The sequence below is a fragment of the Python bivittatus genome, unplaced genomic scaffold (assembly GCF_059951505.1).
Source record: "Python bivittatus isolate LINGU-HERP-01145 unplaced genomic scaffold, Pbiv_v1 ctg000250_np1212, whole genome shotgun sequence".
In the NCBI taxonomy this organism is placed as follows: Eukaryota; Metazoa; Chordata; class Lepidosauria; order Squamata; family Pythonidae; genus Python; species Python bivittatus.
In genome coordinates, this window is record NW_028277057.1 from 548,257 (window position 1) to 569,117 (window position 20,861).

The window sequence follows — 20,861 nt, forward strand, 5'->3', positions numbered from 1 at the left end:
GAGACCCAGTTTTCGTCCTTCAGCTATAGAAACCCCCTGAGGCCAGTCCGTCTCTCCCAGCCAACCTACATCACAGGGTGGTGATTGTGGGGCAAATGCAAGGAGAGACACAGAGTAGGTCAATTGGAGTTCCTGAAGGAAAGGTGGGGTATAAAACTAACGAGCTAAACAATACACTATTGATCTCCCAAAATACACACCCCTTACTCATTCCACAATTGCAAGAATGTGCCTTGGATGTACCTGTTAGACAGAGACTTTTTGAAAAATTCCACCACAGCCATTCTTTGCATCCTTGTGCAAAGGCTGCCCTGTTGTCTTCAGTAATTTCCCATTTATTTTTTTAATTTCAGGAAGAGGAAAAGAAGCCTATGAAGATTAACAAACGCCCCGGCAAGGTAGGATGGTGAAACATAAGGGTGACTTCCCAGGATCCGGCAAAAGAGATGATACACTGGTAGACGCAAAGTTAAGATGGCACCCTTTCCTTTTTTTCTCCCTATTTCTCATTCACTATAGATCATTTTATACTCTGAGGCTGGCTTTGGAGGGCAGAAAAGAGAAGTCTGGAGTGATGTTCCAGATGCCACTTCCTGGGAACTCACAAGCACTATCTCCATTCAGGTGATCCGAGGAGGGTAAGCAAAGCTTTGGCTGGTTCTGGATAAGCACAGTGAGAATAAGGCCTTGGGTAGAAAAAGAAAACAGCAAGAAAGTGCTATAAAAAGAATCAAAACCTTGTGGTCTTACTAATGTTACTGGACATCAGTTCCCAATACCATAATTATACTCCAGCTAAGATGAATTGTTCAGAAGTGAAAGGCTGCAGGTTCTCCATTCTTGTAGTACAATACAAGGAGCTGTTAATACGATGTCAGTGTAAGTAATACTTACTTTTATTTAATTTGTTTCATGCAGATCTTGGTATTCTTCCAAACAATGCAGAAAGACTCCAATGCTTGGACCTTTTGTTAGTGCAAGGAGATATATTAGAAGTATATACAATTATTCAAAATAAATAAGTATTTTTCACACTTTGTAAGGCAGGTCGATACAGGGCTGACGAAACAGGCAGGGAAATGCAGGAGTGTTTCCATACGCCATGGCTGTATTTGCACAGCACGGCTATTAGGAAACTGGGCATTGCTAAATTTGGTTAGTTTCAACCTTGGTTGGTCTTTTGGCTGGGTTTGCTGTGCAGTGCCAAGATGCTAGGATAGGGGAGATTGTGGACCAGTTGCTCTGAGAATTCCATCTTTGTCTTAATATGTTGTGTGAATCACATTGTCACATTAATCTATAATATGGCCCATTTGTTTGGGCACAGCACATTTTAAGAACTCAGCCCTTGGCTTTCATTCAGATGGGATTAGAGCTTAATGCAGCCAATGTGTCATCATGCTGTAATATTTACTGCTATCAAAAGTGGTGATATTCAGCACTTTTAAGATAATTTAGATAAGTGTATGAAGGACAATATGATCACTGGTTATCTTGACAGTGGTCTGCTCCTGTAGTGAGCCATGGACCTTGGAGAACTCATCCAGAAGCCTTTAAGACAATAACCAGCGCAAAAGCATTCATTAAGCACAGGGAGGCAGGAAAGGATTAGAAACGGACTTAGCCTGGCTTCCCCCCTCCAAGGTGTAAGAGGGAGGGGAGGAGAAATACAGTCAGAATTGCAAAATTCTGTTGTTATATCCTATCTCAATAAAGTATAGTTCTAGTCTTCTTGTGTTTTCTGATCTGGTCTACCTCGTAGGGCTGACCCCTCCTTCTTAAATGCCAGCTACTGGGGAGGAACAGTAAAAAAGAGCTGTCTCCCTTATATCCTGGGCATGAGCTTTCCAAATGAATTAGGCTAGTTAAATATTTGCCCGGTGAGCATAATAACTGAGTGGATCTTTGAACTAAGTGGTCTTTCCGATCATAGCCCAACATTAATTATTGGATGAATGCTGACACGGTTTTCTGTGACATGGGTGTTTTTAGTGTATATCTATCTATCTGAACTGTGGAGCTATGGAGGAATGGAACAGCAAGTGGCAGGAGGATAGGAGAGTATCCCAAATTCTTTGACCCCCCCCCTCCTCTTTTGTGGTTGAAGCAAAACATTTTTGTAAGATATTTTTGATAAGTATTTCTATGATTGTTCAGTACAGAGGAGAAGTATTCCCCTTTTAAGAAGCATGAGAATTGTGGGTGGGTACCCAAGCAACTCCATCAACGTCACACACCAGCCAGTTCAACTCTAGAATATAAGTTGAAGACATGGCTCTGATTGGGACTCACCAAATGATGTCAGTTTCTGGTTCTCTCTAGTTGGTTGATGTACGAAAAGCCCCGATTCCATGGGCGGAAGTGTGTGCTGGCTGAAGGGAATGTGGAAATCACTAACCCTTGGAAAATGTACTGCAAGGAAGAGTTGGAAAGGGAGAATGCCCCATTCTGTATTGGTTCTCTGAAGCGGGTTGTGCAGGTAAGGGGGACTGAGTTCCATTTGAAAGTCTTTTTCTTTTTGGGGAGTTGGTTGGCCATGCAGGTTAATGTTGATGTTGGAACACTGAGAATATAGAAAACTGCCATTTGCCGAGTCAAAATTAACTCCTGTATGAAACCTGAAGAGGTGGATTTCCTCAAGTCTGCCTGGAGTTGCCAGTGATTGCAGCTGAGTCTCATTCTTCAAAGCAGGGAGAGCCACTGAAGGCAGTGAGAAGCAAGAGAGAAACCTATTTGGTTCAGTAGCAGAATGGAGAAGGCATCTTTGCATATGATGGAAAGCCAGTGACTTAGTATCTGTGATGGATGAGGAGGACATTGATAGCTAAAGGGGCCACCAGGGGCGCCATCCATGCCACTATGGTATTGGCTCCTTTGAGTGGAAGAATGGTCTGAAAATAAAATAAATAACCAAATTATGACCCTGGATAACTGAAGCTGACATTTTTCAGTGCAAAGCATTTGAAAGTGTTTGGTTAATGAATTAAGTTTGCCTAGATCAGTTGGACTTATCTTGAAAATTGTTTCTGAAACAAAGTTTTGCCAGCCAGCTTTCTACTCATCTGTGATCTGAAAATCATAAGAAATGGGAACATCTGAAGAGTTTTCCCACTTGGTTGCCTCATGGTATCTCTTTTTCTCTCATTCCAGATTACATTAGTTCTTGTAGGTAATATAATGGTGGACTTTGGCCGCTGCCTTTGCAGCTCTGACCTCAGTACAAGCCATAAAAAGTCTGGAAAGTGTCTGAAAATCTAGACCAGCCCTTTTCAACCTCATGTCCTGCAACTTTGTTGGATTTCAACTCTCAACATTCCCAGCTGCCAAAAGAAATAAAAGTCCAACCCCCTGGAGGGCCAGGCTGGGGAAGGTTGGCCTAGATCAGTGTTTTTCAAACTTGTCAGCTTTAAGATGTGTAGACTTCAACTCCCAGAATTCCCCAGGCAGTATGCCAAGTTTGAAAAACACTGGTCTAGATCAGAGTGAGTGGCATTTTTCTTCTGTTTAGAAGGTTGTAATGTACATATGACTTGGAGAGTTATAAGGAAAAAGATAGTGATGAGGCAGTGATTTTTTTTTGGCTTAGGGGATGCATAAAATAGATAAGTAGAGGTTACAGTTCATCTATTTTAGGGGTTAATTCATTTTGTTAAAAATGTTTCACAACATGGGCCACAAAAATGGGATTAAGAAGCTACATGCAGCTATAAGCCATGGATCACTCATTCCTGATTCATATAAACCTACTGAAGGATTTGATGAGACTATTGAAACGTGTAATCCATTACTGAATGCTGGGAAGTAATGATTATGGAAATCAAGGTTCTAGCTCTTTTCCTATTAACAAGCTAAGCTTCTTCTTTGCAGGATTACAGACTTCCTGAGATCAGTTTTTTTACAGAGGAAAATGGGGAAGGGAGAAAACAGAGATTCACTGATTCTGCAGAAGATTCACGAGCATATGGCCGACCCTTGAAGGCAGCATCTATCATTGTACACTCTGGCCTGTAAGGCACTTTTTTCCCCCTGTTTTATAAGAGGTGACCTTAAGCTAAAGTGCTTGATTTCTTTTTTATGGAGATCAAAATAGAAAGATCTGAAGGGTGGACATTAGCTCCTCCTTTAATGGAAGGCTTGTTGGTTACTAGCAAAAGTTCCACACAGCAGAACATTGATGTGTGGATAATCAAAAAAGTAGATGGCTAACAGATCCCACTGCCAATGTCAGTGATGGGCCCTGTTGGGACGCTGTGACCACCACAGTTGCTGGAGGAGATTGATGACCGATGCCAGTCCTGCCAAAACATTTAAGAGCTGAATATGGTCTGTTCATCTGGGTACCCATTTCCACCCATTCACCTGGCACCTGATTGCCAAATTTTATGGAAGTGAACAAGATGTGCAAGGAGAGAGTAGTACTTTTATAGAGTCCCTCTCTATTTCAGGAGAAGGAAAATCTGCCTCTGACCTAATGATTTCAAGATTCTGACATTTTGTGCTGCTCTTGATCAACTTCCTATAACATGGTAGAGTCCTACATTCTCTGGTTGCAAGAAAGTTGGATAGGTCTAGGGACTGGTGGAAAAGTGGACTTGGAGGCACTTTGTCTGCAGCTTCTCATGATGGCTCTCACATCTATTTGGGAATTCAAATGTTTATTTATCTGAAGCATTTAAGGACAAGCTCAGCAGATCATTTCTGAACTTACTTGGAAAACCTAGTGTACTATTGAAGGTTTTATACAAAAAAATTCATAATTTTTCTTCAGATTTTTCTTTTTCCTTTGCACACGATTCACAATTCTGTGTACATTTTACTCTGAACTGTGTATTTTATAGATGTTTTGCTTAATTCTTGAGCTGGGGCAGGTTGCAGAATTTGAAAATGGGTGAAAACCAACCAGTCATTGCCTTCTAATTCATGTATTGGTCTAGAAGTGCAAATTGTGCTGGTTGACTTAAAGGATTAAGCATACAAACTGTATATGCCTGTCTCCTTCCAGGATGTCTCTTGGGATGTTCAGTTCAGTAGGTGTATATTTTATCAGTATTTGTTTTGCCCACTTTTTTACAGAACTCTCTATTCCATAGGTGGCTCGTTTATTCAAAGCCATTCTTTGATGATGACCCATATGTCTTAGAACCTGGTGGGTATCCCAGTTTGCAAGCCTGGGGGGCAAAGGACCCCTCCATTTGCTCCATGCATCCAATTAAACTAGTAAGTATCCCCTGGCAGGATTTTCTTTGTTTCTTTATGCATATGATGTTAGGCCCCTCATGACTAAGGAAGCTAACATCACACAGAGTCTCATTAGTCAGATTTAAAGTCAGGAAAAAGGCATTACAGAATCTTGGAGACCAGATAAGTATACGTACTCTAGTCCTAAAGTACTAGTGCATTAAGTCAAGGTCTCTGTGAGTTGTTTGATCCTTTTATTTCACTGACTCCTTAACGGATAGACTAACATCTCAAGAGGCAAGGTCATCTGGTCCTCAACTGCCATGTCTTAGAGGCATTCTTTTTCTTTCTCAAACCCAGAGAATTCTATTAAAATGACTCTACCTATCCATTTGCTTGCACTTTTGTCAGCTGTGGTTAGACTTACATTTGCAGCTTTGCTGGCGGGGGAATTCTGGGTGTTGAAATCCACACATCTCACAGTTGCCAAGGTTGAGGAACCTTGCTCCAGAGCTTCATAGTCTTAAAAGGGAAATTTCCTCAACTAACTGCAGTTTGAGACATACTGCAGGTGAGCCAAAAATAAATCAGGGGAGTGAGCTGAGAAACTAGTAATCCTTGAGGATCCCATGGATATGGGACTAATTGGGAAGCAGCACAGATTCCATGTGTGGAAACGCCAGAGGTTCCTAGTGTTGTACAAGTAGACAACAAAATTTGTTCTGCAGATTGCCTGTGTCTATTTGTTTCTTTCCCCGAGAAGGCAGATCTGAACATTACGGGGACAACGATTTTTTAAAAAACAAAGTGCCACTTCCCAAATGCATTTCACTGGTATGTCACTTGTGCCAGTCAGCTAATGACAGGTTTGTTTCTTTAAGCACATGTCACTAATTTGTTTAAGAAAAGTGTAGTTCCTCATACAAATTAATGTGTGCACGTTTCTACATTTCTTCGTTACTTAATCTTTGCTTATTTATATTTAAGCAAGCAAGTTGTTCAACCAAATGTTGCATGGTGGAATGCAAGTTCAGCGTACTTCATTCCACTTCCTTAATTTTCCATTTTGTCCACACACCATAAGGATGCTCAGTTCTGACTGAGCTGTTCTAGGAGTACTTCCCTTTACATTCCTTTTTCTAAAGAATTGTTGAACTTTGGCCAACACTGCAGTGCCCTGAAGCCCACTGGCACCCCCGTGCTGAGTGGCAGAGGCAGTTTTAGGTAACTCAGCAGTGACACTGGGAGACTGAGGTAATTTGCCTTCCTTTTTGATTCAGAAATCAGCAAGGTTTTATGCAAGTAAATTCTTCTTTTAAAAAGGAACAAATATTGAACTGTTGCAATAGCAGCACAGTAAAATCATCAGCAGCCGTGCAAAACATCAAAGCTGTTAAAGGAGAAAATACATTTAAACAGTCCAAAGCCTTGTTCGCATGGTCTTCAAAGAAATCCAACTTTTATCAAATGGCTTTGGGAAAAAAGCGAGCATTTTGGTACCAGTATTGAAATGAAGCTGTCCTAAATGTGGTTCTTTCTTCCAGATTTCTTTTAAAATTACAAGTCCTTTTTGTGTTTATTGAAGGAAAATGTACAAATTTTGGTCAGTTCTCATTCAGGTTATCTGGCAGGGGTGGGGGTGTCAAAAAAGTCAAGATGGCAACAGCAAGTCCTGCTCCCTTTCGTGACACAGGTTAAAAAGGGCCAAGCTTTGATAATGTCATTGCAGAAGCCACCTTGACCTTTTTGACCCCCTCGCTTTGCCTGTCTGCACTCGGTGAATTAAGTAGCTGCTACAATTTCCAGCACAGATACTTTCTGCCATGACATAGCTGAGAAAGGAGTAGCCTGTTTAAAAAAAAACAAAAACAAACCAAGAATGTGGCAGTCCTAATTCAGTGCTATAAATATGGTTTATTGGTTGACTTTTTTATTTTTAAGAGCTAAGGAACCAAAGCATTCTTCTTGCACCAGTGAATTGGTTAGTTTTGCTTTTTCCTGCCTTTGAACTTTTAAATTCTAAGTGTATGCCATTTGTGAGGAAATTTGAAATTTTTAATAAGTTCTTATTTTAAAACTGAGGGCAAGAGAGTTTTGACCCGTGATAATCTAGTTGCAGAGAGAATTCTTGTGCAAAAGTGGTAACAGAAAATGTCTAGAGCAGTGTTGTCCAAACTTGGCCACTTTAAGATGAGTGGACTTCAAGATGATGATGAATCAAGATGATGATGAGCTGAGAAGGAAAGCAGTGTGGATAGATCCATTCACAGACATTTCTCTTTCCTTTATTTTCATTTCAGGGTTCCCCTGTTGTTGAAAACCCTGCAGAGCCCAAGGTAATGGATCATGGCTAAGTTTGATCATTGGATAGAAATACATCCTGCAAAAAGTGGAAATAGAGAACCTGAGTTTTCTGCAAAACTGCACCTTTTAGCAGAATGCATAAAAAGAAATTTTATAGTTTGGACGTCAGAATCATCCTACCTTTATATGCACAATAAATAAGAATACAAAATATGCCAATTTGTACATTTTGCAGAAACATGTGGAATAGGCTTTATTTTATGGTGTTTGCAATCTACAGATTTCTAAAGATTTTGCTTTAGGAATCTCAGGAAACAGTTTTGAAATTTAGTCCAGAGCTTGATTAATTCCACCAACATGCTGAGTGTTTCACTCATGGGACATATAACAAATAATGTGCCCTTTTGATGCTATATTTTCTTTCAAATCTGTCCTCATCTACCCCGCTCCCCTTCTTTCAAGCCCTTGCATCTTCCCATACATTGTCAACTACAGTCTGTTTCAGAATTACTCTGCTGTCAGTTTCAGGATGATGCTCAGGAGGCGCACACACACATATACCCACACTAAAAAAAACGTCATGTAAACAGAGAAAATCAAGTGATAGTTTTCTATAGGTATTGTGAAATTAACTACAAGGGTTTGAATCTGCTTAGAAAGGATTAAGACCAGATTGTTGATTAGATTGGCTTCTGAAATCAACAGAGAAGTGAACAATTTGGCAAGCAGGACAGCTCTGCTTTCGCAAGGGGTTGGTGTCAGGAAAGACAGACTTCCTTTTTTAGAAAAAAAAAACAAAAGCAAATGCACAGAAGTGGAAGAAAATACTTGAAATCTGCATGTATTCATAGATAGAAAATTGGGCTTAAAAAGATAAGCATGTTATTTTAGATGAAACTTCTATGAAATGGCTTTGGAAAAATGTTATAGTGTCAACAGTGAGGTAAACAGCTTACATTTAGTTGGTTAAACCAGTTGACCTCCCAGGTTCTTCTAAATTCTGTATAATTGTGATTCAGCTTCCTGAGAATCTCAGCATTTATTCACTCCTCCCTCCCAAGATATTTTACTCTTAAAATTAGTATTAAAAATTCGTAAGCCAAGTTTGATTAAATAAATCCACAAATGTTCATCTCATTCTCCATCATTTTCTCCCTAGGCTCTAATTTTTGAGAGGCCACATTTTCAGGGCCATAGCTGGGAAATAAGCCGGGATATTTACAACTTAAAGAAGCCAGAAAACAACCAGGATTCTATGATGTCTACTGCCGGTTCTCTGAGAATCATGGGAGGCTGGTGAGCAATTTTGGGTGAATTTCCTGGAGACAACAAGAAGTCCCTGTTCACTGAGTAGGCAGACGTTTGATCCATTAAGTTCAGCACTGTCTATTCTGGCTTTATCCAGCCCTTCAGATGTTTTTGGAGCAACAGTTCGCTCGTACTAGAATTCTAAATAGAGACCTGAAGAGAATTTTTGAAATTAAGCTGAAACCACCAGTTGCTCCTTCCCCTACTTCTTTGTAGCCACTAGAACATTGTCATCCATGTCATTAAAACTTGGTGGCAAAACACTAAGAATGTGTGTCATAATATTCTGCTGCTTTAAGGATTATTTTATTTCTTTGTGACTTAGAGTAGGCTTAAAATGTTAAAATGGCATCATCTATCTAATTATCTAGGACAGTGTTTCTCAACCTTGGCAACTTTAAGATGGGTGGACTTCAATTCCCAGCCAATTCTTAAAGTTGTCTTTAAGTTAATCTTAAAGTTGTCAAGGTTGAGAAACACTGATCTAGGGGGGAAAAAAAGGAAAAACTCAGAAAATTATGCCCAAATTATTGTCTGACATGATTTTCCTCCATTTGTATCACGTTACTCCACCCACAGCAGTTCTGGGAAGCAAAAATATTATTCTCTCCCCAAAAAGGATATAGCTCCTTAGCTAGGCAAAGATGAGCCACTCTGGGCTTTAAAAAGTGGCTTTTTGCTGATTGTTACTACTATTGTTTGTTTCATTACTGTTTGTTGTTGCATCATATTACTGTTTTATTATAATATACAGTGTATAATATACAGTGATCTGTACATCACTGAGAATCCATCCAGATTGATGCGATAGATAATCAGATAAACATAAAAAAGAAAAAAATGATGCAGAAATATTATATCAGGTACAGGACAAAGAACTCACAAAAGTTGTACAAGTGGTACTCAGTATATTGTTGATGAAAAATTAACCATAAAAATACATTAAGTTATTTTTAACAATAAGAAAAAGGATTTTAGAGATCTTTTTCCATCTCTGAGCTGAGTGCCAAACTCTCCACTATTTCTCCACTAAAAAAGATTCCCTTTTCTCCCCATGTTCATTTTCTCTTTTTCTCTCTTTCTCTTTTGTTTCAAAAACATTAATTTAAAAGAAAAAGAAAAAGATACAGTAAATACAAAAAGAATATTTTCACTATGTGAACCATGTTGTCTGTTAATATATAAACTGGTTTGGGAAGGGGGAGAGAGAAGTACTGTTATATTCAGGAATCAGAGTAATTTCCCTCTTTCCGCCTCTCCCTTCTCTTATTGTTCGTTTGTTCCCATCTTCAGCTGGGTTGGCTATGAGAAAGAAGGTTTTCGTGGCCATCAGTACCTATTGGAAGAAGGAGAATACTGTGACTGGACAGAATGGGGTGGCTATAATGAAGAGCTGGTGTCTCTGCGGCTGATCCGGACAGTAAGAATGCCTGTTTGCTCACAGAATTAAAAATGGGAGATCTGTTGCCATTTGGTCCTACAGTATCAGCTATGCAAGTACTGAATCTTTAAAGCAGTGTTTCTCAACCTACTTTAGCTGCTTTAAAATGGGTGGACTTCAACTCCCAGAATTCCTGCTGGCTAGGGAATTCTGGGAGTTGAAGTCTACCCATCTTAAAGTTACTGAGGTTGAGAAACATTGCTTTAGAGCATGGGTTCCTAAACTTTTCACCATCACACCTCTAGTGTAATCTTCATGTACACACCTCCCCTAAAAATCGAAACACCGAAATGGACACAAATGAACAATGAAAACAATACAATGAACTTTTGTTTTTAATAAAGACATAAAAAATAAAAAAGCAGACTTTGTGCCTCCACCACCACCATGTTACTCACTTGAAACTAGTATTTTGGGAAAGGTGGATTTACTGTAACAGTGTACAACTAAAAGTTTCTTCATACCTCCCCTGGACTCTGTCTGCTCCTCCCCAAGGACACCTCACAGCTTGGAAAACCCTGGTTTAGAACATTCTTTCAGAGGATACAAAGGTTCTGCTTGAAGAACTCTAGTGAGGAAGAGTACCCCCAACTAAAATGTTGGATTAGGGCTCTGTCCCTATTCTAGACAGATTACCTCTGAGAGAGTGTGGTGTCCAACAGAAAAAAAATCCTCCCCTCTCCACATCACACCAGATGCATTACAACTTCCAAGTGATTGTAATAACCTGATATGTTGTGTTGATAGAATAACAGCCCTCTAGAGTCTTTGATATCTATGTATGAAAAGGCTTCAGTGTTGCGGCCCTCAGGATAATGAACTACAGGTAGTCCTTGGATTACATCAATTCGTTCAGCGACTATTCAGTTACAGCAGCACTGAAAAAAATGGACACATGACCGGTCCTCGATATTCTGGCCATCACAGCAACCCCATGGTCATGTGATTGCGACCTGGGGGCTCAGGTGCCCAGCTAGTGATTATGACATTGCAAGGAGGCACAGTCACGTGATCACCATTTGCAACCTTCCCTACTGGCTTCCCACAAGTAGTCAATGGGGAATCCGGCAGAGAAGGTTGCAAGTTGTTCCGGTAAATTGCTTCCACTTTTTCTCCAGCCTGCAGTAACCCCCCACCCATGTGTGGCCCTGCACCAGCCCTCCATGCCCTCCCCTGGCTTCCCCACCCCCCGGCACTCCTGCACTCCTGCGCTCCTTACCTGGGACTCCCGCCTCTTCCTGCTTAACGACCCACACATTTTGGGGTTACAATGGCAACTGGAACTGCCCAGGATTGCTGTTCGCTACGCGATGTGGTCACATGATGTTGCGCTTTATGAATGCATTGCTTAGCGACAGCAATCTTGGTCCCAATTGCCTTTATAACCCAAAGACTGCCTGTAGTCTTTGTGTGGTCCTCATGATAATTTGAGTGAGAGGACTGTTCTAGGACGTTACATCAAAAAGTCATTGCTACATTATGACACCTTCATTTTTTTTCATCCCTGGGTAGGACTTTCTGGACCCAGCCCTTGTGCTATTTGAAGCCATGGATTTTGAAGATGGCCCCAGTGTTGAGCTCAGTGAAGCTCTGCCAGATGTTGAGCTGGCCAGCTATGGGATCATGACACAATCCATCCATGTCCTGAGTGGAGTGTGAGTATTTCTGAGGAAATGTAGAGAGTAAGGAAAATTACCTTGATGGAAATAGGCAAAATCTGTTACCTAGGCAAAACGGGCTGAAACATTCTTTAAGTCCTGGGAAACAAGATAATATTCAGAAGTGGACTAATTCATTGGAGTACATCTACTCTTCGTTTAGCAACCAAGTTCCATTCCAATGACCAGGTCGTTAAATGAAATGGTTGCTAAGTGAACACGTGACAGAGAGAGAGTGAGAAAGATGCTGCGAAGATCACTGGTTGCTGCTGTCTCATTCAGATAAAGTTTTCTCATATACAGCATTATTCTCACTAGAGTGTGTTGTTAGGCACACAAAATTTGGTCGTAAATGTGTGCATTGGTTGGAAAATGAATTTTTTATTATCGCTTATTACTGTTGTATTTACAAAGGGTCTCTAATCAAGGTAGTTGCTAAATGAAGAGTGGGTGTATAAGAAGCGGGGAGGGGAGGTACAGCAGAATCAGGCTTGCAAGATTCTGTTTGGCTGTAATAATCCTGTGGAGTTGATTTCCTGGTCTGGTCTACCTAACGGGGTTGGCAGGGAAAGCAGAGACAAACAGGTCTATAGGGAGGAGGGGCAGATGCTGATTTGGGCAACTGATCTTTAAAAAGATGTCACAGGAAACCAAGAGTTAAACCAGAAAAGGCAAGTAACTATATCAGTGCAGCATCTATAAAAATTGTTCATAGCCACGTCAATGGAAGAGACCTTGCAAAGCAGAAGTGGCTTAATACTTTAATTAGATCAGTCAAAAAGCCTCAAAGAAGTCAGGTAATTTTTGAGACCATCAAAGCTCTTCATCAGATTAATAAAAAGAAAAATCAAGAGTGGGGTTAAGTGGGCATGATGGAGAGGCCAGCTGTTTGAAGGAGCTAAAGTAGAATAGAGAAAATGTTGCATAGGCTTATTATGGGTAAGCTAATGCAAAAAGATCCCCAGTTGCACCCAAGGCCAAACTGTAACCCCATCTTCTCCAACCTGGTATTTTCCTTGGGATGTCTTGGGATGTCTTGGGATGTCAACCTCCTAAATTCCCAGCTGGCAACATTAGCTTTCAAACCTCATCTCCCAACTTTGGCCAGGCTGGCTACAAGACTAGGTGCTGTAACGCAAGCATACACAGGACTGCATGGCCTCCTGGAGCACTCTGGTTTTTAGGTATATGATGGGCCTTGGAGGATAACAGAGGGGATGGAATCGACATCACCACCAGACCACCATTTTTAGACTAGTACATGAATATGGAGCTTGAGAAAATTTTATTTCCTTTTCTGTGGCCAGGTGGGTAGCCTATGAAGGCAAGAATTTCAGTGGGGAGCAATATATTTTGGAGAAAGGAGTATATCGCAACTGTGAAGACTGGGGAGCAAGCAACTGTCAGATCGCCTCCGTGCAACCTGTCCAACAGGTAAGGGTTCAGAAGTCTGTCTTCACTTCCCTCCAGTTCAGACACCATGTCCCATATCCCACACCCCAAGTCTTCAAGCAATTACTTTCTCTATATCCTTCTGTCTTGCATTTCTATATGCTTACGTATTGTCCCTTCTGCTGATATGAAGTAGGAGCTCATTCCATTAAAAAAGGGGAAGATTCAAGGTTTTGCCCTGTGAGCTTACGTATCTTCTGCAGAGATTAATAGCTAAGCAATGAGCAGTGAAGAAAATGTGTTCAATCTGGCTGAACATAACATTTTTCGGAGAAAGTTTTAAGTTCAAAACTGAGAAGAGGTTGCAAGGCCCTGGCCATTTTCCCATTTCAGATCTTACTCATGTGGGAATGAATTCTGTAGCCTCGTTACACCTGTGTTCTATTCTGTGCTAGCCAGATCATCCAGTTAGTAATAAAACGTACACTTCTCTAACCTTGTCTAAATACGGTATCATACTTCACTTTTATTTTTCCACTTCTCTCCCTACCAGGTTGGGGAACACAGCCTACACTTCGTTTCTAAGGTAAGCAGCTGGCATTGACAAGCAAGGCATCAGGCTGGTTTTTATGTCCCATTACGCTATTCTAGCAAGATGACCACATTTGAGTGGACCATTTAAATCCATTTCATCCATTAAATCAGAGGTGGGCAAACCCAAAGCTGCCTGGGCTTTATGTGATCCTTCTTGAGCCTTTATCAAAATGGGCTGCTGATCCTGTTTTGCTTCCCTCTCTCATCCCAATAACAAATAACACAACTTTCCTGACATTTGGTAATGTTGCCCTGCTTCTTCTGGTAGCATCATTGCCATGATTCCTGTGTTCCTTGCAGGCAATCAACTAAATAAAAATTAAAAGTGCATCACACCTCCCTTCCCAGGTAAAAAAAAAAAGTTGTTTGCCCCTGCAATAACTTAATGATAGGTCCATTTATATGTTTATAGATATATTATTTTCAGAGAACTGGGATCAATATGAATCCTATTATTATAGTAATAGATAAGGTTCATCAATGGAAAGGAAGAATCGCCATCCTCTGAATGCCTCCCTGCAGGCCTGTAAGCAATTTTTATACCTGTGCCCATCCACCCACGGAACAGACTGCTGCATTTGGGGTGGGTGAATGAGAGACCTGAAGATAGTTAAAAGAGTTTGTGCTCCAAAGATCAGAAAAAAGCTGAGCTGCTGGTAGGTTCAGTGAGACCTTTCCTCCTGGGAAACTGCCACGTCAAACCTATACAGTTAGAGTGTGTCCAACGATGCCTTTTAAAAAGGGAACAAACTAGTTTTGCTGCTTGATAAACAGCTTCTGTTCCTTCCTCATTGACTCAGCTGTTTTGCTATTCTGGAAAATATGAGCAAGTTCTTATTTTTGATAAGGCGAAAGGTGATTATTTATGTGCATGAAACCATTTTTTAAAAAGACACAGAAGCCAGGTATAGAAGGGAAGGAACGGAAGTTTATTTCAGTGCTAATCTGTCAAACTGCTAAGCCCAGAACCATGCACAGTAAACCTCTTTCTTCCCCTTTTATGTGGAATCTACTTCACCCTGAGGACTGTAACTTTGCAGCTAATGAGGGTGTAATCATGTCCTGGTGACATTTTTTTTTCTTCAGCTCTGTCCCCATGACATTGCCTTCATCTCATCCACAACCCCTGAGTAAGACAGCCTTAAGTCATCCTCACCTGCACTAGTATTAAAGCAACATTTCCCCCCCTTATTCTGACACATGATTATCCCTTATTTCAAGGACAGCTCCAAGCGTGTAAAATTTGTTAGGCTTGACCTCTAGAAGCAGTGTTTCTCAACCTTGGCAACTTTAAGATGTGTGGACTTCAACTCCTAGAATTCCTCAGCCAGCCATGCTGGCTGGGGAATTCTGGGAGTTGAAGTCCACACATCTTAAAGTTGCCAAGGTTGAGAAACACGGTCTTGGAGAGAAGTCTGATTTCAGCAACTTGTACTAGAAGCAATAGAGGCCAAATAGGGATCAGTAAATTTCATGCCAGTCTGGTTTTCTGCTAACTCAAAGATAGGTGGATCAGCAGAAGAGAAAGGCTCTACATTGTTAATGATGATTTTACCAGGTTAACTGTTACAGCTTCTTCCAAACAACCCTGGGAATTGTAGTTTGATGAGTGTCATGAGACTTTGGCAATAAATTTCTGTCTTCTCTATAATAACAGAATTGGTGCAGAGGATTTGGGACTTAGATATTCCCATCCTTTTTACCATGTAATTGCCCCCCCTCCCCCGCTTTGGACTGTCCCTACTACATACAGTATTTTTTAATATATTATTCATGCTCCTCACAGGAGACTCTACTCTGACATGAATCAGGGCACTACTCATTAGGACGAAAATTGGCAGATACACTAATGTTCTCTATGAAAGCAACACTTACCTGTGTTCAGATACAGAAATTGAATCTGCATCACATGAGCTACTAAAATGCCTGTTATGTACCCCATGGCAACTGAAACTCATAGCTCCAATTGTCAGTAATTTTAGTTGCTCTGGTGATTCTGACATTGCTGCTCTTCTTTTATATGATCAATTCTCAGAAACCCCGAAGAAGGTTGCAAAATTCCCACTGAAGACCATGGCTTGTAGAACCTGCCTGGTGCCTCCTTTACATTATTAACTGTTTCAGGTGTTTATGTAATTTTATTCTATTTCATTTATTTGCCATATTTGCTGTTCCTCACTTTTATGATTAGTCTTGGACTACAAATACATAGTAGATACATAAATACTGTACATCAGAATGCTGGTTTTCAGGATTCTTTAAGGAGAAGCAATTTAAAAAATCATTTTAATCATAAAATTATTACAACTGTGAGAAAGGTATTCCAAGCAACTTCTGTCTATCTCTGCAATTTGTTCAAATCAAGACATTTTTGGCTCCCCAGATCCAACTGTTCTCCGATCCTGATTTCTTGGGGAACTCCATGACTTTTAAGGAGGACCAAGCATCACTTCCAGAGAACTTCATCCCCCGTTCTTGCAGGGTCAATGGAGGCAGGTAATGATGTTTCATTGGTGAGGCCTCCCTCATTCATTCACATTTTGTTCTTGCCATTCTGCCAGTGTTTCCTGCTCCAGATCACAAAGAAACAGTGCTCAGTTCCCTTCCACTCAGGAAAGAGAACGTAGGATCCAGAAGTTTATACAGGAGGCAATTGGAGCAATTCTCCTGGGTCTCACACATGGAGGGAAGTCCATCCAAAGTACAGTTCAGACAGTGAAATGATTGAATGGGTTGATACTTTTCATATAAGGCAGCAATGTTAAAGTAGTTAAAATATAATTTTGGGTCATTTTGTGGGGTTTCCCCTGACAGTCCTGTCAACTGAGCTGTTGACTTCAATGGGAAAAAACAACAGAGAAAAACAAATTACTGTAACATAGTTGCACCAAGAACAAGTGGGTGGGGAGGGTGCTTAAATCAACATTTTCCTTTTGGGCCTCTAAGGAACTGAATAAGACCCAGAGAGGCACTCTTATGGCTTTTCTGAGCTTACATTTTATATATAATTATAAAATGAGTTTATCTTTTTTTTCTAAGAGCATTTCCACTTTCAGTTTCCAATCTTTCTAGCTATTATTGCCATCCAGAAATGTGAGTGTATTTTCAGTGGATGCTGGTTTGCTATAAAACGTAAATTTTAAATGGAGATTAGGTTTCCATGAACTCATAATTATTCCTTTGATGAGTCTCTGATCACTGCCTCTGAAGTCATACACAAATCAAACACAATTGTCTCTTCTTAGCTGGATTCTTTATGATGGCCACCAGTTTGATGGTGAGCAGCATGTTCTCTCAGAAGGCGAGTATCCAACGCTGACCTCCATGGGATGTGGCTTCACCACGGCTATCCACTCTCTGAAGAAAGTCCCTGTTGTAAGTCACGATGACCATCCTCCTAAGCTTTTCTCTGGAGTTCTTATTATCCAGTTGCTGCCAAGAAAACTACATGGACATGTCCATGATGTTCCCTGGAGTCAAGTTTGACTCAAGAGTGTCTCTTTTTGATTGTCCAATATTGTGAACAGTAAGTTCAGGATAGGAAAAAGAAGATACTTTTTCAAATTAGGCACAATTAACTTAAGGAACTGCTTGCTACAAGATATGGAAATGGCTGGTCAATTAGTCAGAATGACTACAGTAATTTGATTTAGAGCCATCAGGGCAATCTTTTGGGGCTGGGGGCATCAAGAAGAGCATTGTTTCTGTTTATGGGCTTCTGGCAGTGCTGCTGGGTCACCATGGAAAGGAAAATGCCAGGCTAGATTGACTGATAGATAGGAGAGCCTTATGTTCTTAGGTTACTAAAGTATCTCCTGGCTATGGAATTTTTCATTTTTTTCTGCACAATGCCCTCTCCAATGAGAATTGCTGTATTCTTTTACACCTCATTAAGTTATGCCTCTTAGAAGTACTGGATTACAATTCACATCATCTTCAGTCAGCTTGATTATAGGCTGCACAAGCTGATGACAATGGGAATTACAGTCCAACATACTTCTGAAAAGCACCCCATGGAAAGGCTGTCTTATACTGTCCATTATCACTTCGCCTTTCCCCATTTTTCCCAGAAGAGACCTCTATATAAACAAAGCCAAAGGAAATCCTATAGCACTTGAAACAATTTGTATCTGTTATTATCGACCTCACAGACATCTTTTCCAAAATCACTCACGTTCTCTTGAAATTCCTTTAATTGCAGTAGCAACATCTCACAGAATTTGAATTCTTTATCAAAATTCAGAATGGCACGCTGCCAATCTCTCACTGAAATGCTATCACAGCACACGTCAAGACTTCCCACATTTTGCAGTTTGACCAAGTAACCCTCACCTTGTTTTTGTCTTGTTCCCTGCTCTTCCTGCTTTTTTCCAGTTCTTCTCTGAGCCTTCCATCTTCCTGCATGGATTGGAGTGTTTCGAAGGGAAGGAGATTGAGCTGAATGGCGAAATGCGCAGCCTGCAAGCTGAAGGATTCAATAATCATGTCCTCTCTGTCCGAGTAAAGGGTGGGATGTAAGTAAAGAAAAAACTAGGGGTGGACTGTTGGCTCATTTCACTTTGCATTGAGTTTGTCTCCTTTCAGATCACAGGTTCAGCCCAGATGTTTATGAAGTTGTCTCAAAAAGTTTATCTGAAACTTTGAATGCATTTTCAAAACAGTATACATCTTTATTCATACTGTTTCCTCCTTGTGTATGTGTATCAGCCATTTCCCCCACTGGGCAATGCTTTTTATATGGACTTTCCTTCTAATATACGTCTTTGGGTGCATATTTTTGCATTTGCTTTGGTTTGCTTGTTCTGGCTTCTGCCCTAAGCTTTTCCCAACCTGTTGCTGTCCCTGGGTGCAGCTGAAGGAGTCTGGGTGTGTGCCTTCGAGTCAGCGTTGACTCTTGGCAACTGCCTGGACAGGTCCCTGCAGTTTTCTTGGCAAGATTTCAGAAGTGGTTTGCCATTGCCTGCTTCCTAGGGCTGAGAGAGAGGGACTGGCCCAAGGTCACCCAGCTGGCTTCGTGCATAGGCAGGACTAGAACTTACGGTCTCCTGCTTTCTAGCCTGGTGCCTTCACCACTGCACCAAACTGGCTCCCACTGGCTGAAGGATTGGGAGAACTGAAAGCCAACACATCTCAAGAGAACACTAACTGGGGCAGTTGCTGTAAGATTATCATTTTTCAGGGCATTATACTTTTCTCCTTGAGACTGACTGTGTGAGCAGTCAAGGTATCTTGGGCTTCTTTCACAACTGATACTGATCAGCTTTTCCTCTTATGGTTTGTTTCACTGCTGATTCCAATTTACAGCTGGGTGCTGTGTGAACACAGTGACTTCCGTGGCCGCCAGTGGCTTTTGGACTGCATGGAGATCACCAACTGGCTGACATACAGTGGGATTCAACATATTGGCTCCCTGTATCCCATCAGGCAGGTGAGTCTCACAGTTCTCTGATCATCTGGGGTGGGTGGGTAAACATAGAAGGAATTGAACCAAATAGATCCCTCTGCTACTGGGGTGAGGGGGGTTCGAAGGAAATAGAGCAAATAGATAGGAGATTGTGGTCATTTCTATGCACATTACAACAAGGAATAAATACATACTGGTTCTAAATCCAAGAAAGGATTGTAAGTCTACATTAGGAACAACATCTCAACAGTACAAGTTCTTTTGGAAGGGAAATGGGTAAATTTGTAAAGCAATGGTCTCTCCTCTGCTGAAAAGGAAGCAGGATGGTTATCTCGCAGGAATGCTATACGGGTGCATTTCCTCCTGGGGCCGTGAGTTTGGCTAGATGACTTTTGGGGTATCTTCCAACTCTATGAAAGCTGTAGTCCTTTGACAATATATGATTACTGGGGCAAGATTACTATATGCACAGAGATGGAAATGGAGGAATGGTCAGTGAAATCAACAGATCTTGCTGAGATGACCAAACTCACTACTTTGATTAGAGAAAAGACACTACCTACATTTATTGGTGACTGGAATCCTATTATGGACTTTTTGTGTAAAAATGAAAAAAATGAACTTGTGATTTATGGCTTTGATTATTAGACAGGATAGCTTATAGAAAGAAGAGTATTATGATGTAACTTTAGAGAATGGGGTTAAAATATGATTGTACTTATAACTGCTATGAAGAATATCAGAAGCCCCTTCTTTGTATCTTTCTTTCTTTCTTTTCTATTTTTCTTCAACATTTTTTCTTTTCTTGTACTTTTTGCTTTCTCTTTGTTTTCTTTCTTTTTCTTTTTTCTTCCTTACTTTATATTAGTTTGGCTTAGTTTTTATCTTCTTTTTTAAAAGTTTCAATAAAAGTCATATATAAAAAAAGAAAGCTGTAGTCCTTTGCAAGCAGAATTCTCTGCCTGTGTTTCTATTCCTCTGTGTTCCTGTAACATCTAAGTAGGCATTCCCAGTCTTGTTTACAGATACTGTAGAGATGTCATTCCACAGCACAGGACTAGTTTATAAGCCCAGACAATTCAAACTAATTCACAGTGTGCCATTTTTACCCTCATCTCTCCTCCCCTTTTGCAGAGAAGGATCTATTTCCGAATAAAAAATCAAGAGTTGAACTCCTTCCTCTCTGTCCCAGATGATGTTGAAGACATGAAAGCTGGACGAGTTCTGGTTTCGGAGCTCGATGACAAGAATAGCTGCATCTGGTACTATGAAGAGGGACTTATGAAGAACCAAGTAAGGGCCTTCATCCTCACCACTTGGATAGAGATAGAGGTTGAGGCAATCAAGGGTACCTCAACCTGATTCTAGACCAGTGTTTCTCAACCTTAGCAACTTTCAGCCTTGGCTGGGGAATTTTGGGAGTTGAGGTCCACACATCTGAAAGTTGCTACGGTTGAGAAACACAGGTCATACCCAAACAATAATCCCAGGTCCGGGGAGCTTGTCTCCCAGTAGGGTAAATAGGGCCAAAACAGATAAGATGAGTAATATTCTAGATATGGGACTTACAACATAAAGTTGC

At 40.7% G+C, this 20,861-nt stretch overlaps 1 protein-coding gene across 1 annotated transcript in view; it reads left to right on the top strand.

The window, feature by feature from the left end:
• CRYBG2 (crystallin beta-gamma domain containing 2) overlaps positions 1-20,861 on the top strand; it is a 29,604-nt gene that overhangs the window by 5,058 nt on the left and 3,685 nt on the right. Inside the window, exons 2-17 of the mRNA XM_025172057.2 lie at positions 354-398; positions 520-638; positions 2,323-2,479; positions 3,868-4,007; positions 5,091-5,217; positions 7,479-7,514; positions 8,642-8,778; positions 10,084-10,210; positions 11,744-11,886; positions 13,197-13,323; positions 13,835-13,867; positions 16,259-16,371; positions 17,121-17,250; positions 18,250-18,389; positions 19,180-19,303; positions 20,414-20,572. Coding sequence (XP_025027825.2) covers positions 354-398; positions 520-638; positions 2,323-2,479; positions 3,868-4,007; positions 5,091-5,217; positions 7,479-7,514; positions 8,642-8,778; positions 10,084-10,210; positions 11,744-11,886; positions 13,197-13,323; positions 13,835-13,867; positions 16,259-16,371; positions 17,121-17,250; positions 18,250-18,389; positions 19,180-19,303; positions 20,414-20,572 — 1,857 coding nt within the window. The remainder of the gene's footprint in view (positions 1-353; positions 399-519; positions 639-2,322; positions 2,480-3,867; positions 4,008-5,090; positions 5,218-7,478; positions 7,515-8,641; positions 8,779-10,083; positions 10,211-11,743; positions 11,887-13,196; positions 13,324-13,834; positions 13,868-16,258; positions 16,372-17,120; positions 17,251-18,249; positions 18,390-19,179; positions 19,304-20,413; positions 20,573-20,861) is intronic.